We start from the raw sequence: 25,956 nt of genomic DNA on the forward strand, positions 1-25,956 counted from the left end.
TGCTTCCCATTTTGAGTTTGCTGTTGGTAACATCATCAGTTGGTCCCACTGTATAGAATTTAAATACTGTCTCAGACCATCATAGTCACCTTTACGAAAACAAAAACCCTTCCCTTGACCTCTGATGGTAGTTACCTCCTTGAGTAAATCCCACTTCAACACACTGTGATCACTGCCACCTAGTGGTTCATTTATCTGCAGATTCTTAATGCATGAAGAATCACTACTGATAATCAGATCAAGAGTATTGCTCCCTCTTGTTGCCTCACGAACATGCTGATGTAGAAAGCAATCATCCAATAAATCCACAAAAGCCTTGCTAGTGTGCGAGTGACCAATCCACAAATTCCGGTCAATATCTGGGAAATTAAAATCCCCCATTATAAGACTCTCTGATTTACTGGCCCACTCTATTTCCCTGTACAATATCTTATTATACTCATCAGAGTCATTAGGCCTATAGCACACTCCTATTCTCAATTTTGATTTCCCTATGCTTATGTCACACCAAACTGACTCAACACTGCCCTGTCCATCGATTTCGACTGGCTTCACTTCCTTGGACTTTATGTGTTTCTTAACTAATAGCATAACCCCTCCTCCCCTCCTGTCCTGTCTATCCTTTCTATACACATTGTATTCCCCAAATTCCAGTTCCGCATTCCTTATATCTGTGTGACACCACATCTCTGATATCCCAACAATATCTGCCTTTGATGTTTTGAGCAATACCTCAAATTCATCAAATTTATTTACCAAACTCCTAGCATTGGTGTACACGCAGGTATACATGCACCTGTTTCTATTCTTAGCTACCCTAACACAACCCATGTGTTTACTTGTACTGCAATTGCTCCCAGCAGTCTCTGAAATATCCTGCATCTTGTTTTTCAGGCTTCTGCTCATTTCAATAGAAGCAGTGCAAGAATCACTTCCACCTCTGCCAGTGGCTACTGTTAATCTATTAGTCCTTGTATCACCCCCAACTAGCAGTTTTCCGACCCACCTAACACTGCCTCAACAGCATCAGCAAAAATTCTTGCACCCTTTCTATTTAAGTGTATCCCATCCCTGTAGAAGCAATCTCTCCTGTTAACAAGTACAGTCCAGGCTGAAAAAAATTCTACCCCTTGAGCCTTGCACAATCCCTCCAGGGCCGAATTGATCGACAAGGCTCTCATCATATACTCCCTCCTATCGTGTCTGGGCAGAATTGCAGACACTTTCAAATTCAACCCTAATTCACGGCTTTTTTTCAACAGTGACCTGTACTTGCTAAGTAATTCCGCTGGTCTCCTACTCTTAATATCATTAGTGCCAACGTGTACAACTATATCACCTTTTGTGCCCTTAAAAGATGATATCCGCTCTACAATGTCATCAACCTTTGCCCCTGGCAGACATACCCCAGTCCTATTCCACCTATCCTTTTTACAAAGCATGTTCCCCGTTTCCCTGACAATAGAGTCACCAACAACTACTAGTTCCTGTGGGACCAGCGCATTCTGCCTAGGGGGCTGCCTCTGTGTTGCCTGATGACCAAGTGCAAGCTCTGGCGTTGATGTGGGCAGCTGAGAGCTTGATGGGCCTCTCAATTTATTTCCTTCGAGGGCATCCACCCTGTCCTTCAAGTTCTCATAAAGGCCCATAACAACGCTGAGTTGTCGCCTGATTTCCTTGCACTCCTTACATCGTGCACACACAAAGACATCCCCCTTGGCAGTATCATGTCCCGTACCCGACTGCTCCGCAAACATCAAGCAAACAGTGCATTTTAAAAGACTGTGATTCAGAGGGCAACTGCCCCCCTCAGTTCTCCCCTGAACCACAGCACTCCCATTAGCTTGAGCCTTTTGCTTTGCTGCTCTGGTCTGAGTCATGATTCCGATTTATTCAATAAAATTTCAAAACAAAATTAATTCCTTAAGTTATATCCCAAAACAGTTATAACGCTATATTTATTTTTTCGGTATCTAGTGTTTTCTACGAGTTCCCTTTATACAACTTCCGTATCACGTGTACCACTATAGTTATGTATTAATTATTTGTTACGACCAAGTCGTTATATATATATATAGTTAAAAGTACAATTTAATTGATAATAAAGTTTATCAAGATTAATATATTTACTGATTAATTGATTGACAATATTATATTATGCACTACACTACACTAAGCTTATGCTATCGTGTAAAAATGGTGGGAATTCACGAACGGTACTTCTACGGACTCGTAAGTATTGATTAGCTTCCAAATCTCGCTATCTCAATTTAAAATAAACTAAGGATCCTGACTAGGTCTATAATCTACTTATAGAAGATAATTTGATATAACAATTGGTTAATAAATCGACTAAATTTGGTTAAGAAATAAAAGACCTCTCGTTCAATTTGTAACACGTGGATTTGATACCGTTACCGATACCTACAAAATCTCTGTCTAAGTTAAACTAAGTATCGTAACTAGGAATATAAAGCTACTCTAGAAAATAAGTTAATATGACAATTTAAGCTAATAAATCAGAAAATAAATCAGGAAAAACTTCTCTGTTCCAAGAGCGTTGAAGAGCTTCGTCCGCACAGGCTAACCTCGTACCCAGACTCCAATTCCTTTCTGAATTCTACATCAAAGCTTTTAAGTAAAGAATCACTTAGAAAACAGGAAAAATAGAGACACCGGAAAATAAATATAACTAATCCGCTGAGAAAGATCACTCTATTTATTGCACAAAATATTGCTTGGCACTCGGGGCCTAGGTGTACTGAGTTCTTGGCTTGCCTTCATGGGGCATAAGTGTGGCAACATTGGATTCCAATAGGTGTCCAGCAACTAAATGGCCAGAAGAACAACGGTACATGACGATCCATACACTTTTAAATCTCTGGCATTTACAGTGTACTGTAATACACCATAATGTAAATTACATGGAAATGGGGGAAACTCCTGGTGCCGCTTGACCCTAAAAAAGACTTACATTTCCCCCTCTTCCTTGGTGGGACATGGAGTCATCTTCCCTATTAACCCAATACTTCTATCCCCCCCCCCAGACTTTAGTCTTCTCCCCAACTCTCACTATACACCACAGCATACAAACTACACAATCCAAATTTAAATTCCAAATTCAGTGCTACAATCGGGTATCACTTTTGACTACAAACCTCATTAGCATTTCACCCCCTAGAATTGCACGGAGTGTTTTTTTTTTTAAGGTCCTAGCCACTGAAATCTCAGGAAACTAGGTGGCAGGGCCTGCCAGAGTAAAATATTAGACTACTGGGTACCTAGTCTGCATCCATGGGGCTAGATGTGGGCATAGTTGGGACCCAGCAACTAAATGGCCAAAAGAAAGATCAGTGAACTGTTACACTCACAATGAAAGCAAGGCGGAGATGGGAAACCCCTGGTGCCACTAGACTCAAATACACCGTCCACCCATGTCAACTGGATGCACTTCCTTACATTTTGTGTTTCTTAACTAACAGCATAACCCCTACTCCCTTCCTATCCTATTCTGTCTATCCTTATCTGTGTGACACCATATCTCTGATATCCCAACAATATATGCACATTTGATGTTTTGCCCAGCACCTCAAATTCTTCAAATTTATTTATTAAACTCCTAGCATTGGTGTACATGCATCTGTTCTTATTCTTAGTTACCCCAACACAGCCCATGTATTTACTTGTTCCGCGATGACTCCCAGCAGTCCTTGGAATCTCCAGCACCCTGTTTTCCAAACTGCTGCTCGTTCCTATAGTAGTACAAGAATCACTTTCACCTCTGCCAGCGGCTTCTGTTAATCTGTCTATGTATCCCCCCCAAGCTAGCAGTTTTCCGACCCACCTAACACTACCTCGATAGCATCAGAAAAATTCTACCTCATGAGCCCTGCATAATTAGTATTAGTAATGGCTGCATGGTGCAAGAAAGCCTATGCCTTATGCTATACCAGCCAAACCCCCCCCCCCAATAAAACAAATAAATAATAATTAATAAAAGAAAAGGAAATTAAACCTATCATCCTATGCACTTTCCTCACCCGAAGGTACTATCCAGATGACCTTTGAATTTCCCCAAACTGTCGGCCTCTGCCACCCATGTAGGCAACTTATTCCAGTAATTTAGAATCGCTGGCTAAAGTAAAACTTCCTGCAGTCCAATCTAAACATTTCCCCCCATAACTTGAATTTATGTCCCCTAGTTCTAGCATCATTTATAATCTTGAAAATTTTGTCCTCATTCATTTTACTGATGCCTCTCAAAACATCTCATTCAAATCTCCTTTAAGGTTGCAGAGTTTCCAAACTCTGCAACCCACACATTCAAAGTCTTTCTTCTTAAGGACGCCCTTTTGCCGATCTCACCAGGCGAGTTACCCATCTTTTAACCCTTTCAAGAAGCTCGATGTCTTTCTTTAGTCTTTCTTATATAATGGGATTATCACGTCCCTATCTCTACTTGCAAATGTTCGATAGATCATCGATAGGACACCATGGGCCTTCCTTGCAACCTGTTTAACAATGCTCAGAGAATTTCATGTCTGACCGTAACGCCCAAGTCCCTTTCCTCCAGTACTGGGTTTAGTTGAACTCCACCAAGTGAATAAGTTATTTTGAGATTACTGTTTCCCAGGTGTAATACCTTACACTTTGTTGGATTAAAGCATAGCTGCCATTTTTCTGACCATTCCTGAAGTCTATCTGGCTCTCTCTGAAGAAGATCAGCTTGACAGTGATCATTAACTACTCTACCAATTTTAACATCATCTGCAAATTTAGACATCGCGCCCTCTATACCTTAATCGATGTCGTTTATGAAAATTAAAAACAACAGTGGTCCTAATACTGAACCTTGGGGAACCCCACTTCTTACATCAACCCAATCTATGGAATAGCCATTTATCACAACCCTCTGCCTCCTGCCCTGAAGCCATCCTTCTATCCATCTAAGGATTTTCCCAGTGATTCCAACCTGTTCCAGCTTATAAAGCAACCGCTCATGTCGGACTGAGTCAAAAGCTTTGCTGAAATCTAAATAAACAATGTCGAAATTATTCCCTAAATCCAGCTCGTGAGTGCCCCTTTCGAAATAGCGAACCAGATTTGTTAAACATGATTTTCCCTTTACAAACCCCCCCCCCCCAATACTTCTCCTTCAACCCACGCACGGTACTAAGTACTATAGGTTTTGATACCTTTCGTGTTTGGGTTTTCATAAAAAAAAAAAAAAAGGTACTAACCAGGGCTGACTATGAGCATCCCACCAGCCATACCGTTTTGGACATGCTCTGACCTAGTCATATGTTTGTTGTTTATGTAGGCTTTATGGCACAAGAGCAGCAAAGGCCATAATGCACCTAACTATGGTGATGTTAAATACATAGTTATATCTGTATAGATGTTATTCAAGTTTATACTGCATTGTACAGTTCTCTCTGTTTGAGGAAACCAAAAATTTTGGTCATATGTGGAGTGTCTGCTAGGTCAGAAATTCTGATAGAGGTGTTTGTTGTGGAAAATGAGGTAAACAGCTTGTCACTCAGTATTGTATTTGGGGCAATCAACAAGTAGATGTTGGACAGTGAGCAGAGTGTTGCACTTTGTGCACTGCAGGGGATCAGTGGCCGCAAGCAGATAAAAATGTGTCAGGTGCATGTGGCCTATCCATAATCGGGCTAATATGACTTCTTCATGTCGGTTCTCCAGTATGTTGGAGCTCCAAGGTTTTAGATCTTTTTTTATACTGAGTAGCTCATTGTTGCCTTGGCTCTGCCAGATGTGTTGCCATTGTTCAAGACATCGTTTCCTTATAATGTACTTGTAGTCAGATGCAGGTGTGGTAAATGATTGGTTTATAGGATCAGTAGCAGTTTTGAAAGCTAGGTCGGCCGTTCATTTCCAGATATTCCAGAGTGACCAGGGATCCAACAAAAGAGAACTTGTTACTTCTTCTGGTTTAACTTAGTCAGAGTATTACAGATCTGTATGAGTAAGGGGTTATTATTATTTTTATTCCGTTGTATAGCTTGGATGGCACTAATAGAGTTGGTGTATATAACACTGTGCACTAAGGCTGTTGAGAGTATGCAATTTAAGGCTATGCAGATAACACAGAGTTCTGCAGTATAGCTGCTACATTCAGTGGGGAGCTTCTTGGATATGGCAATGTTGGGAAATAATCCTGCTGCACCAACGTGATTGTCAGTTTTAGATCCATCTGTGTAGATTAATGTGTACTGGCCTTGCTGGGTTCTCAGTGTCGCATGTATTTGTAGTAGGCTCTATTGGTACATGGTGTGTTTTCCCCAAGCTGTGAATGAAAGGTCACACAATGGTATATGATACATCCAAGGTGGATGTATCATATACCATTGATGAGAGGCAGTAGGCTGTATCTTACTAAGGTCAATGGTGCCTCTGTAGCCAGGTGGGGAGGAGCAGCAGTGCATAGCACACGCTTCTTGATTAGACCGGGGTTCAAGCCCGTGACCACCAAATACGGAGGATGTGGAAAGGTCAGGGAATGACCACCGCATATCCCTGGAGCAATATGGCCTTAGTTGCTAATGCTTCTAAAAACCAAATAACAACAACATAACAACCAAGGTCAATTTGGCAGTCAATCTGTAGTGCACAAAGACATATACCAGTTGATGGGTAAGCTCTATAAAGGTTTTCCCATTTAGGAGAGAAATCCAAGTGCATTCCAAGTGGGGTGATTTGGATGCCCTTTGAGTTTTACTGCATAATTTAATAACAGCATTTGTCTGCATAGCGGCAAGGGTGTTTCATGTGCTTCGGCATATAGGCTCTGAACAGGTGATGTGTGGTTTGCCCCCAGTGCAAGACGAAGAGCATTGTGGTGTACAGGATCAAGCCAACATAAGGCACTTGGTCTAGCAGAGCTATAGACTACTGAACCGTATTCCAGACGTGACCATATTAATGCATGGTAGAGATGTATTAATGTGTAATGGTCAGCCCCCCTCGTGTGCCAGATGAACTCTTAAGATGTTAAGCTTTTAAGACAGGAAATCCGGAGCAATTTTATATGTTCAAGGAAGGTGAGTTTTTTGGTCAAATATCACACCAAAAAAGTGGACACTGGAAACAACTGGTATGACTTGATTTGCTAGTCGAAGTTCTGAATGTGATGAAGGTTATGCTTCCTATAGAAGTGTATTCCAATCATTTTTTGGTGCGAGAGGCAAAAGCCATTGTTTTGGGACCATTTAGCTATTTTTTGATGGCACATTGCAACTGTCTTTCTATCATTCGCATGTTAGGCGAATGGCAGGAGATATTGAAGTTATCAGCATACAGGGTAGTAGATATTGTTTGTGGTAGGTCATGTGTTATTGAATTCATTATTATATTAAAGAGAGTGGCACTTAGCACTGACCCTTGTGGTACTCCTTCTTCCTGGATAAATTTTGAGGATAATTGATTGTGAACTCTGACTTGAAATGAGTGGTGGTGGTGGTGTAAGAAATTTCTGATAAATTGTGGTAGGTATCCGCATAATCCCAGATCGTATAGATTTCACATTATACCATATCTCCAAGCAGTGTCAAAGGCTTTTTCAATGTCAAAGAGGACCATTGCAAGGTGTTCTTTTCCGTACGAAGGCATCACGAATGTTTATTTCTGTCTTAATCAAAAGGTCGAGAGTGGACCTACACGTAAGCCACACTGCACTGCACTGCACTGGAATTTTAGCCCGGCTATCCTGGTTTCGAGCTAGAAACCAGGATAGCTGGGCATTGACCATTTTTCCGTGACCTTGCACATACAGCTGGTGAGTGCAATTGGTCGATAGTGTTGTGGATTTGTAGGGTCTTTTCCTGGTTTCAGAAATGACAAAACATAAGAATGCCGGAATTTGTTTGGGAAAGTGTTTTCTTTGAATATTCTGTTGTAGAGCAGTAACAGTGTCTCGAGGGCCGGTTCAGTAAGTTTTGCTATCACGATGTAATGTATTCCATCTGGCCCTGCTGCACTAAGTTTAGTGGAGGCTAGAGCATGGTGCAACTGACATTGTGAAGAGAAGATTGTATGCAGCACAGGATGTTGATTCAAAATTGAGTGTTTTTCAGCTCGTGCTTTGTGTGCCTGGAAATATGGAAAGTATGATGTCACAGCTGAGATTTCCATGAACGATCTACCTAGAGTGTTTACAATCTCTTCTGGTTTTGTAATATCAGAGCCATTGAGAGTGAGCATGGGTGTTTTGTGTGCGTATGCTGTATTTTGGCTGATATTGTTTGGGTTTTTGTCGTTTTTGTAATTGCGGAAGCGAAACACCTCCATGCTTCCCTTTTGCTGGTCTGCCTAACGTGTTTTGCTTTTGCCCTTGCCTGTTTTCTGTTGTTGGGAACTTTCTGAAGATATTCCATGCTCTATTCTTCTCTTTTTTAGTAGCACTACATTCTTCATTCCACCACACTTTAGAGCGGGCTGATATTTTAGTGGATTGTTTTTAATTGCTTTGTCCGCTGCCTGCTGTATTTGGTTGGATATATATTCTACTGACAGGTTTATAGGTGTTTGTTGGACCTGTTTTTCCTCTAGCGTAGCTAGCTGCTTGTACACATCCCATTCGACTTTCGAAAAGTTCCATTTGGCAATTTGGTAGGAAAGGTGGGGAACACTTGTTTCAATGTGGCATATCACAGGGTAGTGATCACTGCCCAGTGGATTGCTGTGAATAATCCATCCAAATAGAGGGTATATGGTTGCTGAGCATAAAGAGACATTGATAGCTGAGGTAGATACTGTAGGAAGATGCGGGTAGTGAGGTGTCGCTAGTGCATGCTGTACATCTTTCTTGAGCTCCTCAAAAAAGTCTCTAAATTGTGATATAAATTGTGATTTCTAGCTGTAAAAGTGTCCATCGAGTTCCTCATCTGACGGTGAGTCCATTCATAGTACTTGTCAAATCTTGTAGGGATATCGATGCTAGAAGCGTTTTTAATTAATGTCGCTCTGTTGTTCTTGCTTGCGTTGGAACTGCCGTCAAAATGGCTGCTCCTACATAGGACTGACTATTGTTAATATATTCGTGGAATTTTCTAATTGATATTGTTGCTGTTTTGTACTGTAGAATAATGATTTTCATTGCATTTTTGTTCAGTATGGCTAATTTTTGTAATTGTGCAATTGATTGAGAAGCCTTTGAGAGTATATTTTGGCAACTTAACTATAGTTGTTTTGACCATGAAATTAAGTAAGCTTCAAGTCATCATTGCTTCTTCCCCGTGAAGAACAAAGGCCTTTGTTCCAGGAGTTCTTTGTTCGACGCCATCTTGGCCTGTTGTTGCTGGGTGACCACGTGTCTGAAGCAGTAGGTACTTGATTATTGTTACTTATCATAAAGATATTGAATCAATTTTCATGATTATATACAAGATACATATTTTGGTCTGTAAATTGTTAACTGTTGACTGATTGATTGTTGCATTGTAAGCTAGCATAAGGAATACTGTAGCAGTTTCAAGGCTGCCTAGTTATAAACTCTAACTGGACATATAAACATTGGAAGAGTAATATGATTTTTCGCTGCGCCCCTTGGCGAGCGTAGTGAGAAACGCAAATTATCGACATCCAACGCAAACTTATACTGTTGGCAATTGGCTTTTCATCCCGCACTTTCAACACGGATTTTTCATCCCAGATTTTGTAACCGCCCTGTCTCAACATGAGCACAGTGCAAAGTTCATCTACCACCACTCTGGATGAATCAGAGGCACATCATAGCCTCATACAATATAACAACCCCTCAAAAGTCTGTCACTCAACCACAAAAAAGGAAAAGAGAAAAAAGCACACCGATTATCATTCTCAGGAAGAAGTTCAAGAGTGCTCCAGCCCCCCCTGACTTTGGTCCTGATGAGACCCAATGTAGTACTGCATGCACGAGAGCTTCCACAGCCGCGGGCCCCAATGTGGACCCCAAACTCTCAACTCCTACACTTCCTCCTTCAGCCCTTGACCAGACGATTGTAAAGGGTCTAAAACCTTCTGAACGATTGGCCATCTCGTCCTCGCTGATGCCCACTGACTGGGAAACCTCTGCTGAATCTACCACGCTTCATCAAACCATCTGCAAGTTCCGCCTCATACTTGTCTCCTATCTGAATAACGACACCAACCGGATTACCAAAACGGCTAGCACTTATGTACAGGAATTGTGGACTAAATTGGAATTGACAGCGACAAAATTAATAATAGATAACGAGAAACTCCGAGCAGTAAATGATGAGTTGAAGACAAGAACAACTATTTTCGAGAAGGTGGTGGATACCCTTTCCAAGCTCTCGCCTTCTCCTGACCAGGCTTCCCCTCTTGGAATGAATGACCTGACTATGGCTACACCTGATCCCACTCTATTCTCTTATGCGGGAGCAGTGAAAGCTAGGAAAGTTACCCATGCTGTGGCTGCAAAGCAGCAACAACAACCCCCATCAAATTCTGATAGGAAGATGCAGCATGTGCTACTACTCCGTGCTAGTGAAGACTCGAACCTCAAGACCAGTATTGAGGTACAGGAGATGGTTGCTAACATGCTAAAGAGTGATTATCGAAATGTCAAAGTCAAATCGCTTAGACCCATCAGGAACAGGGGAGTCATCCTCGAAACTACCACTGAAGAGGACCTGAAAAGCATCTCCTCCAGCGGTTCCCTCTCATCTGTTGGTGTCCAGGCAGCGCTACCAAAGAAAGCTAATCCATCGTTACTCATTTACGATACTCCCAAGGATTGGTCTAATGAAGAAATTTTAGATGACCTCTACTACAAAAATCTGGCCAACTATGGGTACACTAAAGAAGAAGTCAAAAGAGAAATTACATTCAGATTTCAAACAAAAACAAATTCCAATTCAACGGCGCACAGGGTTATCAGCCTTTCACCCAAAATCTACAAGAGAGTTCTCTCAGCTGATAGAATTTTCTTTGGTTGCAGCGCATACAGATTTCGGCCCTTCACAATCGTCACAAAGTGCTTCTTGTGCCTAGGATATGGCCACACCTCCCAACACTGTACCCATAACTCCCCCACGTGTGGTCACTGTGCACATAGTGGGCATGTACATGTGGAGTGTCCCCATCAAGATGAGCAGCCTTGCTGTGCCAACTGCAAACGACGGAAGCGAGAGCATTCCCACTCAGTCCGTGATGTTACTTGCCTTGAGTACCAACGTGCACTAGAAATGGTACGACTGAGAACCTCTAATGAATAGTCTAAATACAGTCAAATCAAGCCGAGCCACTGCAAAAACTTTGATTCTACTCCACAGGCTTCCACCAACTCAGTGTGGTCTAGGGCAAAGCTAAGAATTATGCAAATAAATGGACAGAGATCACGATCCGTCTCTGACGAAATTCGTGTCTCCGCTGAGGACCATGAGATCTATGTTATCGCCATCCAGGAACCCTACACCGCTAGAATACAATCTGGACCATCAACGAGGATTATGGGCTTTCCCATCACCACCAGAGTCATTCAGCCTGTCCCAGAGGACCCAAAATCCTGCATTGTCGTCTTCAACCATGAACTGGACATCTTGGTCGTGCATGGGCTCTGTAACAAATTTGCTACCTGTGTTCAAATCATTAGCCCAGTACTGACCTTTTATCTTATTTCACTGTACTGCCCACCATCTGCAGACTTCAATGACTCACTGAATTACCTAGAATTTGCACTCAGTTTCCTTGAAAACAAGTCAGTGCTTCTTGTCTCGGATGTCAATGCCAAATCCCATTTCTGGCATAGCAATACCACGGACCTTCGAGGAATAATGCTAGAGGATTTCATTGTCTCCCACAAACTCATAGTCCATAATCAGCCAAATCAGCACACCACCTACAGCAGCTCCACAGGCGAATCTAATATTGATGTAACTGTCACCACCAACAATTTAGGCCCATGTATCCATGACGGGCAGACTATACCAGATTGGACCCTTAGCGATCAGAGTTATCACTTTCGATCTAACCCTAAATGCAACTAACACATCTAGGATGCCCAGACCACCTGCATTAGTGCGGTTCTCCATCAAGAGCATCGACTGGTCTTCGTTTGATGACTCTGTAGTCAAAGGCTTTATTTCACATGACCCAAACTACCTGAACTCCTGCAGAGCCACTGAAATAGCAGACGATGCAGCAAGTGTTGTTGAAGGCCTCCTACAGGTCGGCTAGGAAAAAATCTATCCGTCCCACTGCCTGCTCTTGGTGGTGTCAAGAGCTTACTGCACTCCGCAGAGAGGTCCATCGTGCCCGTCAACTTTATCAACGCCATCGCGACTGGCCTCCCTGTGAAGTAGCTAGATTCCACGGCAATTATATCGCTAAAAAGAACGAATACAGCAAACCCCCACTATTCGTGGGGGTTACGTTCCTGAGAAATGTCGCGAATACTGAGTTATGGCTCCCATAGTAATAAAGGGGTTCCGTTCCAAAGTATGAAATATATAAGAAAAACTAGTCTAAAATTGTTTCTATGTATGTATTATATGTGCCTTCATAATATGACTATGTACATAGACAGTACATAGTGAAATGCAAGCATATGGCATCGAAATGAAAATAAGATACAATTTAATATTAAATGTAATATGCCTTTGCTAGCAAAAAAACTTATCCCGCCAGTGCTATCACCAGTTTCGCTAAAGTGTTGATAAAGGAGTTTTGCCTTTTCACGAATGATGAGTGAACTTAACGGAATTTTATTTTGAGTTCGGTCTTCTATCCACATGTTTAAAGCTTTTTCTATTTTTTCTAATTTAACATCACCAGTTACAGAGCAAATTTTTGAAGCAATTAGCGCCTTTTTCACGGACACTACGGCGGATTTTTTCTTCCGATTTCTTGATTGATCGTACCGTTGACTCATTGATTTTATAATGTTTTGCCACTGAGGAGACACTTTTACCATTAGAAGTTTTATCTAATAACTCAATTTTATTCGCTAATGTCATCACCTTTGATATTTTCACATTTCTCTTGTTATTCGTAGCCATATTTTTGTAGGGGTTAGAAAGAATTTGTCCACAATAAAGTCACTTTCTTCCGTTAACACACTCGAAAAAGTCCGTTTTACACTGCAAAAAGTAGATTTATCACTTTTGTAAGCAAATCAATTTATAAATTGATAAATTTATTCAATTTATAAATTGATAAATTAAAAGCAAACGACGAAACCTTCCATGACAAGCGAATAACACATACTGAACAAGGATTAGTGAGAAACATCCACGCTCGCGATTTTGTCACTCCTCTCCCCCCACCCACTGAGCGCTGTTTTTACCGGGAAAGATAATTTTAGCCACGTCCATGTTTTTTATGGGGGAAAATATTCACGGCGCTTTAAAATTCACATTTTTTAGGTTTCATTTTATATTAAATCGGCGATCGCGAATACGCGAAACCGCGAATACAGATACCGCGAATAGCGGGGGTTTACTGTATACCAAAGCTATAGCTGCCCAGAAGAAAACCACCTGGTCGGAGTTTGTCCAAGACTCAGGGAATTCCAACCCCTGGGGACTTCTATACAAAATAGCGAGGGAAAAGACTTTCAGCCCTGAAATCTTTGGCACTGTAACTACTGGGAACACCGAGACTTCTAACTGGACCGACTCCATCAACTCCATACTTGACAGACTGTTTCCTGAAGATAATCCAGCAGACGATCTACCTGAGCACAGAGCAATACAATTAGCTAATCAAACCTATGCTTCTGAGGAAGAAACAAATCCCTTTACAATGGAAGAGCCCACAGCCGTCCTCAACAGGATCAATCCCCAAAAATGTCCAGGAATGGACCTCATTTAGTACGTCTTTGTCCTTTGTTTGTTCAAGCTTAGACCCCTATATCTCCAATTGCTCTACAACAAATGTCTTCAAGAGGGAGTTTTTCCCAAGGCGTGGAAAGTGGCCCTGCTGTGACTCATAAGGAAGCCCGGAAAACCCCCAGGAGATCCGCGCTCCCTTAGACCAATTGCACTCTTGGCAAATCTAGGCAAAGTTCTAGAAAGGCTCATGGCTCTCCGAATCACACAACTGTTCCAGGAAAAGAACCTATTCTCCCCAGCGCAGTATGGCTTCACACCAGGGCGATCTACAGAAGAGGCGCTGTTTGACTTCGTCCTCCATATTGAAAACTCCACATCTAAATATGAACTGGCCATCTTGGTGGATTTTGAAGGTGCCTTCGACACTGTCTGGTGGGACAGTGCATTGGCATGCCTCCGCCTAGCTAACTGTACCTCCCATCTCTACAAGCTCTTCCAGAATTATTTCACAGAGCGCACTATCGTGGTTAAATCCAATCTTCTGCAGATAACTAGACCAACCTCTCGGGGGTGCCCACAGGGTTCTGTCTTGGGCCCTTTGTGTGGAACATGGTCCTGCACAGCTGGCTTTCTAAAACTTTTGAAGGATGCAAAATTGTGGCGTTTGCAGACGACCTGACTATGGTTGTTTCTGGGAAATCACGCTCCGACCTTGAAAACAAAGCAAATCTTGTCCTAGCAGATCTCTACTCCTGGACAGTTCTCAACAAGCTTCAAATCAGTACCAGCAAAACAAAAATGATGCTTTTTAAATCAAAGCTTGACCTACGTCGCCCACCACAAATCAAGATCTCCGGAAAACAGCTTCCTATTGTGACACAGGCTAAAGTCCTAGGGGTGGTCATTGACCATAAGCTGAGCTTCCTTCCACATCTACAATACCTAGGGGTCAAAACGAAAAGATTTTCAGCTGCAATCATGAGGATCTTCAAGAGCAACTGGGAACTCTCCAATAAAACACTCTCTGTATTATAAAGCTGTTTTCATCCCCATTGTGACCTACGCAGCAGGAGCGTGGTTTCACCGGGTTCAATGAGTACATATGAAAGTCAAGGTCAACTCAATGCAACGTGCTATGCTCTTGGCCACTCACAGATTATGCCGAACAGTGTCTACAGCTGCCATCCAGGTGATAGCTGGAACTCTGCCGCTTGATGTATTTGTTATCTTCAGAGGGCTTAACTTCAGAATTAAAAAGAAAATACCAACGAAGATACAGGGCCTAGAACTAAATCTCAATACTGACCCCAAATTAGAAAGAGCTCGCTGTTATAAGGAACTCGTCAACATTTGGCAGTCTAGATGGAACACCTCACACACAGGCTCCGTTACCAGAAAATTCCTCCCTGATGTCACTTTCACAACCCTGAAAACGGTAAAGACCTGGCTTTCTCTCACCTTGGAATCCTCCTGCTTGGTTACCGGACACGGGTCCCTCAACGAAAAGTTACATCAACTGGGTTTGCTACCAACAGATCGCTGTTTCTGCGGCAGTCCAGAGAATTGGAAACATCTTCTTTTCGAATGCAGGTTGTACAATGACTTAAGAAGGACCCTGCTGCAGGCTGTGCCAGGTATCTCAGAACAGCAACCAGAGCCTCTACTCCAAACACCTGACAATCTAAAGGCATTCCAATCCTATGCATCCGAAGTCTTTGAGCGCAGGAAGCAGAGCTACATCGTTGTTACTGCACCTAACAATACCTCTTCGGTGACTTAAAGAGTTCTATATTCGCATGCCACCATCTTCTTCATTTTTTTTTTTTTTTTTTTTCCTTCTCCACGTGCTGTCTGGAGTTCTCACTCTAGTGCAGCTAGTTTATTATTCATTCATTTTCATTTCATTTCATTTATTTATTTATCTTTCTCTTCTTTAATTTCTAAATCAAATTATTCTTTTCTTTATTTTTATTAAATTATTATTGTTCTTATTTATTTAATTTGTTCTTCACGCGCTCTGCCTTGAGATCCCACTCTAGCGCAGCCGATTTATTTACTTATTTTATTATTTTATATCTATTTTTTTTTTTTTCACGCGCTCTGCTTCGAGTTCCCACTCTAGTGCAGCCAATTTATTTATTTATTTTATTTTATTATTTTTATTTCTATTTTTTATTTCATTATTTTTATTCCTATTTTTTTATTATATATATATATATATATATATATTTTTTTAAAAATTATTTTATTTTTTTTTTTTTTCACGCGCTCTGCCTTGAGTTCCCACTCTAGCGCAGCCAATTTATTTAAATTGTTTTTTTTCTTCTTCTTATTTCTTTATTATTATTTTTTATCATTATTATTTAATATATATATATTTTTTTATTAATTAATTTATTATTATTATTTTACTTTTTTTTTTTCTAACTGCACCACGGGTGGTTTTTTTTTTTTTTTTTGGGATCTTCTGTCTTTATCTCCTCCCTCTGGAATGGGCCCCCAGAGGAATCTGTTCCACCTTCTGGCAACACTAGGTGGGTCAGAGCCTCTCTTGAGACAGTACGTCTTTTTCTGGGACTGGCCCACCTTCCCGTGGTGTGGACGAGTACCCAGAATCATCTGTCCAGGTGACTGATGCTTCTGGGTAGCCAAGTGGCCAGAACATAACAACAGAACACACACATAATACACACAAACGTACGTCACACACATATCTAGTAGTGTCTAGCAGTGATACTGTTCTTCACAGAGACACAAGGCGGAGTTGAACAAACGTTCCAGGTGCCGCCCTTACATATACACATGTCCACATGTAGGAAGATGCGTATAGGTATGCACTCCTTTATTGAGAGTTATCAGATTGCCTTCATCAAGTAATTTTTCGATGGGTGGTTGTCCATGTTTATCCAGGTTATGGTTTCCCCATAGCAGATGGTGACTGCTGAATTCTCCAAGGATACAGTATGGTTTGGGAAGTTGGATCACTAGTTCTTCTAAGTCGGCATAGCTAGCATTTTGGTTATGTGGGAAGTATAATGAGACTATGGTTAAATCGAAGTTAATGTTGACTCGTGCAACAACTGCCTCGAGGTTTGTTTTTAATGGGAATGGTTTTGAGGGTATTGATGATCAGCACCATGTGCTAGATTTTGTGGATTATGTGCAACACGATCTTGCCAATGTATTATGCATTTCCGAAGGGAAACAATTATATTTGGTGTTAGATTGGTTTCCTGTAAACAGAAAGCAATAGGATCATATTGTGAAAGGAAATCTCGGATATCAGCCAAATTACTATGATGGCCTCTACAGTTCCATTGTAAGAAAGTAAGCATTATTTCGGTTTACAATAGCCCTCAATTTGTTTTCGAGGTACAGAAGGTTTGCATCACTCAAGTTTACCTTTCCCCTTCTTTGGGAAACGAAGTTTCCCTGTATCCATCTCCTCATCAGTGAACAGTTATAAAACCTGTTCACCTTGGTTTGGATTATCTTATGAATCCATGTAGTCTGTTTTGTTTGAGCCAGGAGTGGTAGATACTTAGTATTCTGCTGTTGAATGGCATCTGGCTATACTGTGATTGGTGTATTTATAGCTTTGCTTTTTGTTTGGTGTGTTTGTACTGGGGACAATATTGACCTTGCCCACTCAGCTAGTGATTTACTTGGTGGTATAGTTACCTCCGTTTGGGTAGCAGTTGCAGAGTGTTTTTTGATTATTTGAGCAAAAGTTGGCTTGTTAATATTCGGAACTGGTAAAGATTTTTTAGCCTCTTGGTAGGTTGCATTGTGTTCGATCTTGTACCACTGTATGTTTTTTTTCACGTTTCCAAAGGGGATACTCCTTCGAATATGCCGGATGAGCTTCTTTACAGTCAGGACAGTTTGATGTTGCAGCTGTGCAGTCTGTACTAGCCTGCACAATGTAAGCATATTTGGCACAGGCAGCTGCTCTTCTGCAGACTGTCTGTGAGTGCCCAAACTTCTGGCACTTATAGCAGTATAATGGATTTGGGATGTAGGGTTTGACACAGTAGTTAAGGTAACCTGCTTTTATCATTGTTGGTGGTTTTGGATTGTCAAATGTGAGGATTATGTTCTGAGTAGGAACTAATACATCGTCCTTCTTTGTTAGAATCCGCTTTACACTGATCACATCTTCATCTCACAATTCTTGTTTAAGTTCTTCATCAGACAAATTGATGAGGTCCCATTCGGTGATGACACTTCTTGACGTGTTCAAGGAAACATGTAGTGAAACGGTGACAGAGGTTCCGCCAAACATTTTTAGTTTTTGTAGTTGCTCAGACTGTCGAGCAGTGGCAACTTCAACCAGTAAGTCTCCTAATCTTAAACGACGAACAGTCTTGGGAGTACCTATTGTGCTTTCTAGGCATTTCTGTACTAGAAATGGAGACAGTTTTCCAATCGGTTGTTCTTCAATGGAATGTATAATTAGAAAAGTTGGAGTTCGGATTCTGTCTACATCAGTCTTTTAATGTTTTGGCACACAGGGTTTCTTCTGTGTGCCCAGTAGTTTTTCTGGGTTTTGGAAACTGCTTGCTTGCTCCATTTTGCCCTGGAAGGGAGACTTTTTCCCCTCCAGGTTACTGTCCCCACCACGTGGAGGCAGGAGCAGTGCCACCTTTGTGACCAAGCAGTAGTGGGTTAGTAATAATATGCAAATAAAAGGGAAAAAAGAAATCACTTTACTGATCAAGTACAGTGATTTCTTTACTAAAGATTATGTAACTGATTGTTAGTGTAATGCTAAATAAAGAAGATGATTTTATTTAATTTATTCAAGAGAGAGAGAGTGCTAATTCACTGGCAAAGACAATTGGATCACAAAATCGCTTGGCACCTGGGGGGGCCCTAGTCGTCTGGCCTTTACCAAACTCGCTTAAGTCCGTTGCTTTTACCATCTGAAGAACAAGAGTAACATTCATTAACGGAGCTCAGGCGCCTCTGTAGCTAGGTGGGCAGGAGAAGCAGTGCGTAGCTCACACTTCTTGATTAGACCGAGGTTCAAGCCCGTGACCACCAAGTACGGAGGATGTGGAAAGGTTAGGGAATGACCACCGTATATCAACAGAGCAATATGGCCTTAGTTGCTAATGCTCCTAAAAACCGAATAACAACAACGGAGCTCAGTATCAGGTGTTTTTTTAATACCGTGTCCCGACCTGCGCAAGTGCCGCAGTTCACCCGCCGTTGCTTCGATTTGTATAACGACCCGCTGGTCAATGTTTTGGCTCATCAGTGTGTATATATATATATATATATATATATATATATATATATATATATATATTACAGTATCGAGTTTTATCTTCACCGAGTTAATGTTATATGACAGATATAACGTTAACTTATATGTACAGACCCTGCACGCACTTTCTTCGAAGTTGATGGGCATGTTGAAGAAACACCAACTCTTTACTGAAGATGTCCCAGCTGCTACTGGGATTGTGTTTTGTCTGAACCATTACCCAAGAGTTGACAATTGCTGTTTTTCAGATTTCTGTTTGGGGGGGGGGGGAAGTTAGTGTTTCGATACACACTTTAGCAAATGCCTTCCTTAGAGTGTTCACAATTTAGATCTACAAATGCATATCCATTATGTTCTAGAACATGTGAAGGGTGTGATGTGCATTTACCCCTCGTTTCTGATTTTGTCCTGGTTAACATAACCATATCAAGGTTATGTTACATCAAGGCAGGGTCGTTAATAACAGTGTGCTACTGCAACAGGATCTAGAAAATTTGGAAAGATGGGCTGAGAAGTGGCAACTGAAGTTCAACATTGACAAATGCAAAGTACTGCATATGGGCAGAAGTAACCCCAGGGGAATGTACCAACTGTGTGGTATTACACTTGGGGTGGTAGGAAATGAAAAAGATCTGGGAGTAATTGTGCAGTTAGATATGAAGTTTTCTGAACAATGCAGACAGGCTGCAAGAGCAGATCATGGGGTTTTGTCAATGATATACGGGAATTTTGCTAGCAGGGAAAAGGAGGTGATTGTCCCTCTGTATAAGGCAATGGTCAGGCCAGCTTTGAGTACTGCATACAGGTCTGAAATCTACATCCTTCCTAAAATGAGGCCTCCAGACCTGTATGCAGTATTGGTGAGCGGTATGCAGTATTACAGATTGGTGAGCGGAATAAAGGGATCCTCTTACCAAGAGAGGCCTAAGTTCTGCAAATTGCAGCAGGTGGAGACTAGGCACCTGCAAGCTGATCTGATTGAGGTGTATAAGGCCTTGAATGGGTTTAGCACACTGAATTCTGATGGGATTCTTCCACTTGTTCAGATTACGAACCTAAGGGGGCATAAATTCAAATTGAGGAAAGAGCTGTAGAACAGATGTGCGGAAATTTGCCTTTGGCCAGCGGATGGTTAATTGCTGGAACAAACTTCCATCTGTCATTGTGGAAGTTGATAGGTTAAATAAATTTAAGGAGGAACTGGACAAACCTTTAGAGGAAATGGTTGTGTGATTTTTTTTTTTTTTTTTGGCTGATGCTACATAAGTTCATATGCTTGCTTTCTTGCATCACATGCACATTTCAAGGCTATTAGATTATTGGTGGTAGGACATTGAGGAGCTAACCCTCATGGCCTATTTTAGGCCTTTCTTGCTGCTGTGCATTCTGCATTCCACCATGATTTTTTCGGAAATGGCAGAAATTATGTGGATGACTGTGGTGGTATTAAATGCTGCCTGATGTTTGAAGGCATTCCAGTCAACCTGATCAAACTTCCACAGTGCTATTTCGATGGTGGACCTGGTCTCAAACTGCAAAGGGTGGAAATCACGGGGAAGTGATTGATATCCATCCTACCATAACAACTTCCATGTACAAACAGGGAGAAGAGAGATCATTGGCAGTAAACACATGGAAAAATGAAATAGTGCCCACATTTAAAAGAGCGAGATTGTTGATTTTGAGCATACACTCAGGGGTTCACACCTGGTGAATATGGGCCTGGCACACTCAGGGTCTTGAGCTGGATATCATCATTCTTCTCTTTCTTGGTGATTCCCTTCTACTTCTGACTCTCTCTCTCTCTCTGGGTAACTTGGATTTTTTTTTTTTTTCTGCTGGTGCAGCATAAGCCTCAAGCTTCCTTGCATTATGTGGCTAATAATAATAATACTCCTTCACATCTGCACTACTCCACAGTGTATGACCCCATAGTAGAAGAAAAGAAGGCATTTGCTTAAGGCAATCATGAAAGTCTGTTTGGTGGATGCTGTTTCCAGTGGCAAATAGATGGAACATATAGTTAAAGGAACATTACTGTAATGCGAACACCTCTAAGTTGGTGGTAAGTGGTATACCTCGAAAAGTGGTATTACTTGGAATAGTATGTTTACCCACAAGGACGGTGATATCTCCGTGAGAAGAGCTATTTCCAATTCTATCCTTCCAAATAATTGAATAATTACACATTTGAAGAATAAAGAGACTATATATTTTTTAAGAATTTGTCTCCTGTAAGCAGAATGTGAATATGGCCAAAATAGGTTTGTTGGATGTAGGCTTACAAAGGGCTGAGAGCTTTTTTTCTTCTCACACAAGAGTTCATCCATTTTGGTGAAGTATGGATGCTGTCTGGCCTCCATTTCTTCCTCAGAAAAAAGTCCTAAGGTTTCAAAGACCGAGTCTTCTGATGCCTTCTTCGCTTCTACATCCATTTGTTCTTGCAGTTGAGATGGAAGTGATTCTGACTGTTTTTCTGTGGCACTCATTTTTGTTACAGTTGGTGCATTCCCTGAATTTCCTGACCTCTTGAATTTCTTTCTCTTCCTTCCACTTCTGGTATTCTCAAGAGTATGCAGAGTACTCTCCTTGGCAATTTGTACAAATTGGCTCAAAGATCTGAACGATCCTTGCTTTTGTGGTGTTTAGCACCACATCAAGCACAGGCAGGGTTGCACGAACAAGCTGTTTGCAAGTGGCTGTACTTTTGGGATTTAAAACACCTTAGTAGATTTGGAATGTAAATCCTTAATGGGCAGTTTAGCCTGCCTTGATGTAACTTGAAGGCCATGGCATGTTGAATGTAAGGACGAGAACTCGAGTAGGAACAAGATTCCATCCTTATGCATTGACATTCACTTGACAGCTGTTACACCCTGATCTTTCAATTGCTTCAGAGATATAAAGAAGAGGATCCCACCCTGACATGACACCACGTGAAAAGTTCAGAGTTGTATGGGTGATTACGATGATAGGTATTCTTCATATTGACATGGCTTTCAGAATTTTCCGAGGATGTTTGGGTCAAAAGGCTTCAACTAAAAGATCATAACTCAGATTTTGGGGATCCTACTCACCCTTTGAATCCTTTCTGGATGAAAGAAAACTGCTCTCTGGTGGAGTGTAAAATGAGGAAAAGTAGTGTCACTGTAGTGTAGCCTCAGTTCTGGGTTTTTTGCAGCAATACTATCAGTATAATCAGATTCATTAGGTAGGGGACTTGTTGGGCCCCCAGAAGAAGAAGAAGAGGGATTTAAATTACTTATAAGAGTAAAAGTTTCAGGTGCCCTAAGTACCTCACCCACCAACCCACCAGGAAGCCCTATGAGGGAACACCCTTGTTACCTAGCAGGTACTGCATACCCAAATGGGATGCTAATTTGGTTAGAGTATCATGCCCACATTTCCAATAAGTCCTGACCTATCCCAGAACCGAAGAGAAGGAGACTACCTGGATTGCAGTTGACCTTAGCAGTAACAACCACCTACCTATTGATCCCAGTTGGGTTGTACTGGAACTTCCTGTCTTGCCAATCAGGAGCCAACGTGGTGTATTATGGCTGGGTTCCCTTTACCCACTAGGATCCCCCTTTCCAAGTTTCAACAGGTCACTGGGCATAGCTGCACACAAATTCCAGCGATGCAAGCCCGAACAAGGTATGGGCATCGGATCCCAATGATGCTAATCTCAAAGGCAGCAACATCACTGGGAGGTTCTCTCACTACGTACAGGTGCCCACAATGAGGGGTCTAGTCAACTGAAGTATTTCAAGAAGGGTAAGTAGCCAGCTCGGATTTTACCCCCCAATTACTATATTTAAGGAACAATCAAGAGTGTTAGCTCTTGAAACTGAGTTCATTAGCTTGCAGTGTCTTTCAGAGTTTATTAAATCATTAAAAATGCTTCTTTTATGTTCTTTTTTAGAGATGAAATTTAAATATTGTTATTAAAAAAAATGGTAGAACTGATGAAAGTGATAAATCCACTACTGTTCTTACAGAAGCGGCAGAGGTGAGTGAGTGAGTGAGTGTGTGTGTGAAAGGGAGAGAGACCAATAAAAAAATCTGAAATTAAGATTTTTTATTGGCTTAGATACCGAATTATAAAATTGAGTTATTTAACAATCACTTACCATATTAAGAAAAGCAGCAAGCTTTGAGATTGGCATTGTAGTGTATAACTTTAAATAGCTAGACAAAGAAATATATAAGTAGCATTATTTTTAAAAGAATATTATAAAAATTACACAGTGTAATTATTGTTTTCTAAAATTTTAAGGTAAAGAAAATGCTCAACTCTTAAATGACTCTTTTGTTTCTGTAATGTTATTTGTAAAAGAATCAGAGGTCTCAGTGGACCTGACAAATATCCAGCATCACTGTGCAAGTAAGTGGAACATTTGTCAAACCAAATGCACACTGATCCTGCCTTAGATATTATCTGTTTATCTACGAAACACCAGAATATGGAATTCTGTTCTTTACTTTTCTTTATTCTTCTCTAAAACATATTCTGATTTACAACAATGGCTACTATACTGGGCTGCCATTACAATCAACCCATTTTCAGATTCCAACAATAAAATAAAATAAATTTTGGACAGACCTACATAACCAGGGAAGATTTGAAAATCAGTAGATTTCAGTTTCATCAAATGACATGGCATTTCCTTGTAACAGATATTCCTTGCTGGACATAGTCATTTTTATTACATCAGCATCTCTCAAGTTTATCACAATTTTACCAGTATGTTATCTTGCATTTGCCCATAATGTCATCCCCATGCTGAATATAATGTTGTTTCAATAGTTACATAGAACTATTTAATAGATAATTACACTGCTTTTTGTAATAAATATAAAAAAGTATATTTCCCTTATTATATTCCAGGGAAAGAACTGTGATAATTTTGGAAAATTCAAATATAATAAAGCATAATATTTTGAATGGATAAACAAAAAATGATATATAGAGAGAAAATTTTAAACTCAATAAAAAACATCACAACTAAACACTAAAATTGTTGTTTTTATATGAACTTATACACTAGAAATTTTTAAAACACAACAATGTTACCCAGTCAGTAATTAAAAAAAACCTTTGTCCACATATTATTATTATTATTTTTTAATCACAGAGGCCTCAATAAAACATTTCGCTTGCTGCCTGCCAGTGTGCACTCTGAACTGATATGGCTCTTGCTGGTAATTATTTCACATGGATGTTTCAAGGTGGTCTGGGGAGCTCAAATATTACATCACATTGCAACACTTTGCTCTTCTTCCTAAATTAAAGTATTAAATATGTAGCTTAAAAGAAAGCAAATGGCAGAGGATTGTTTCAAAGAGAAACAAAAGTCATTATCTATTGCAGAAATTTTTTTTTTTTTTTTTTATATGTGAACCCCAAACACGAGAGATATTAGAACCTATAGTATTTAGTACCGTGCTTGGGTTGGAGGTTGAGAAGACGAAAGAAGATATTTGTTGACATTACACTTGAACTTCTGTAGATTGTAATTTTCAGGAAATACGTATGAAGGAAGGTTGTTCCAGAAAAGTGCAGTTGAATGAATAAATGAGGAAGATGAAAAGTTGGTTCTGTGGGTTTGAAGTTGGACAGTATATGGATGTTGGCAGCACGTGTTCGGACTGTTTTGAAAGAGAGAGAGAGCGGGAATTATAGAAGCCAATTCAGAAGAACAGTGTCCATGGAAGTATCTGTAGAAGAGGCATGCAGCAGAAACAGTACGTCTATAAGAAAGTGAGTGGAGAGACTCTGTTAGAGATGAATCATTAATTAACCTAACTGCCCTCTTCTGAATGGAATCAAGAAGCCTGAGAGAGGTTTTGGTGGCACCACACCATATGTGGGAACAATATTCCATGGCAGGGCAGATTTGCGATTTATACAGAGTGAGCAGCTGTTTGGAAGAAAAGTAACGCCGAGAACGAAAGAGAAAACCAAGTTTTTTAGATGCAGAGGAAGCAATATTTGTAATGTGCTTGTGCCAAGAGAGATTAGAAGTCAGGGTAATCCCCAAAGGAGATATATCATTTTTCCTAGAAATCGGAGTGTCACTAAAAATAAGCATAGGAGCAGAAGAATCCTTTTTGCGAGATATAACACAAGACTGAGTTTTGGAAGGGTTGAAATCAACTAAGTTGTCTTTGCCCCCACTGGAGAATTACCTGGACATCGGCATTTAAGGAATTGGTAGCAGATTTTCGAGAAGTTGAAGCTGATTGAGCAGGACAAGGTTTCTCAAAATGGAATGCAATATGCTATCATCGGCAAAACTATGGATAGGATTTCCAGTCAATGGAAGAAGGTCATTAATATACAAGAGGAAAAGAGTGGGGGAAAGAACTGAACCTTGAGGGACACCGGCATTAGTGGAGAAGTTAGAAGACAGAGAGCCATCTACTATCACCCTCAGTGAGCGATCAGAGAGAAAACTGGATAACCAATTACTAAATACAGTTGGTAAACCATAAGATGGAATCTTGTTTAGAAGACCTTTATGCCAAACACGATCAATAGCCTTTGAGATGTCAAGAGCAACTACTTGTGTTTCACCGAACCTTTCCATTGAATTAGTCCATAAATGGGTAACATAAGCCAGAATATCACCAGTGGATCAACACTGACGAAATCCATACTGGCGATTGTTGATCAGACGGAAGGTTTCAAGGTAGTCGAAGAGTTGGCAGTTAATTGATTTCTCCATTACTTTAGAAAGAGTAGAAGTAATTGCAATGGGACGATAATTGGATGGGAGCGATTTGTCACCCTTTTTAGGAACTGGCTGATATGAGCAAATTTCCATGCAGAAGGAAAAACACCTTTGGAATAAGAAAGTGAAAAAAGGCGGCAAAGAATAGGAG

The 25,956-nt window shown here is 40.7% G+C and overlaps 1 protein-coding gene across 1 annotated transcript in view; it reads right to left on the reverse strand.

Annotated features, from left to right (window-relative positions):
• eIF3l (eukaryotic translation initiation factor 3 subunit l) overlaps window positions 1-25,956 on the reverse strand; it is a 425,669-nt gene that overhangs the window by 63,139 nt on the left and 336,574 nt on the right. The window contains exon 15 of the mRNA XM_090377051.1: window positions 23,202-23,259. Coding sequence (XP_090233177.1) covers window positions 23,202-23,259 — 58 coding nt within the window. The remainder of the gene's footprint in view (window positions 1-23,201; window positions 23,260-25,956) is intronic.

The sequence above is a fragment of the Mastigoproctus giganteus genome, chromosome 7 (genome assembly GCF_048544385.1).
Source record: "Mastigoproctus giganteus isolate SK-2022 chromosome 7, ASM4854438v1, whole genome shotgun sequence".
NCBI lineage: Eukaryota > Metazoa > Arthropoda > Arachnida > Uropygi > Thelyphonidae > Mastigoproctus > Mastigoproctus giganteus.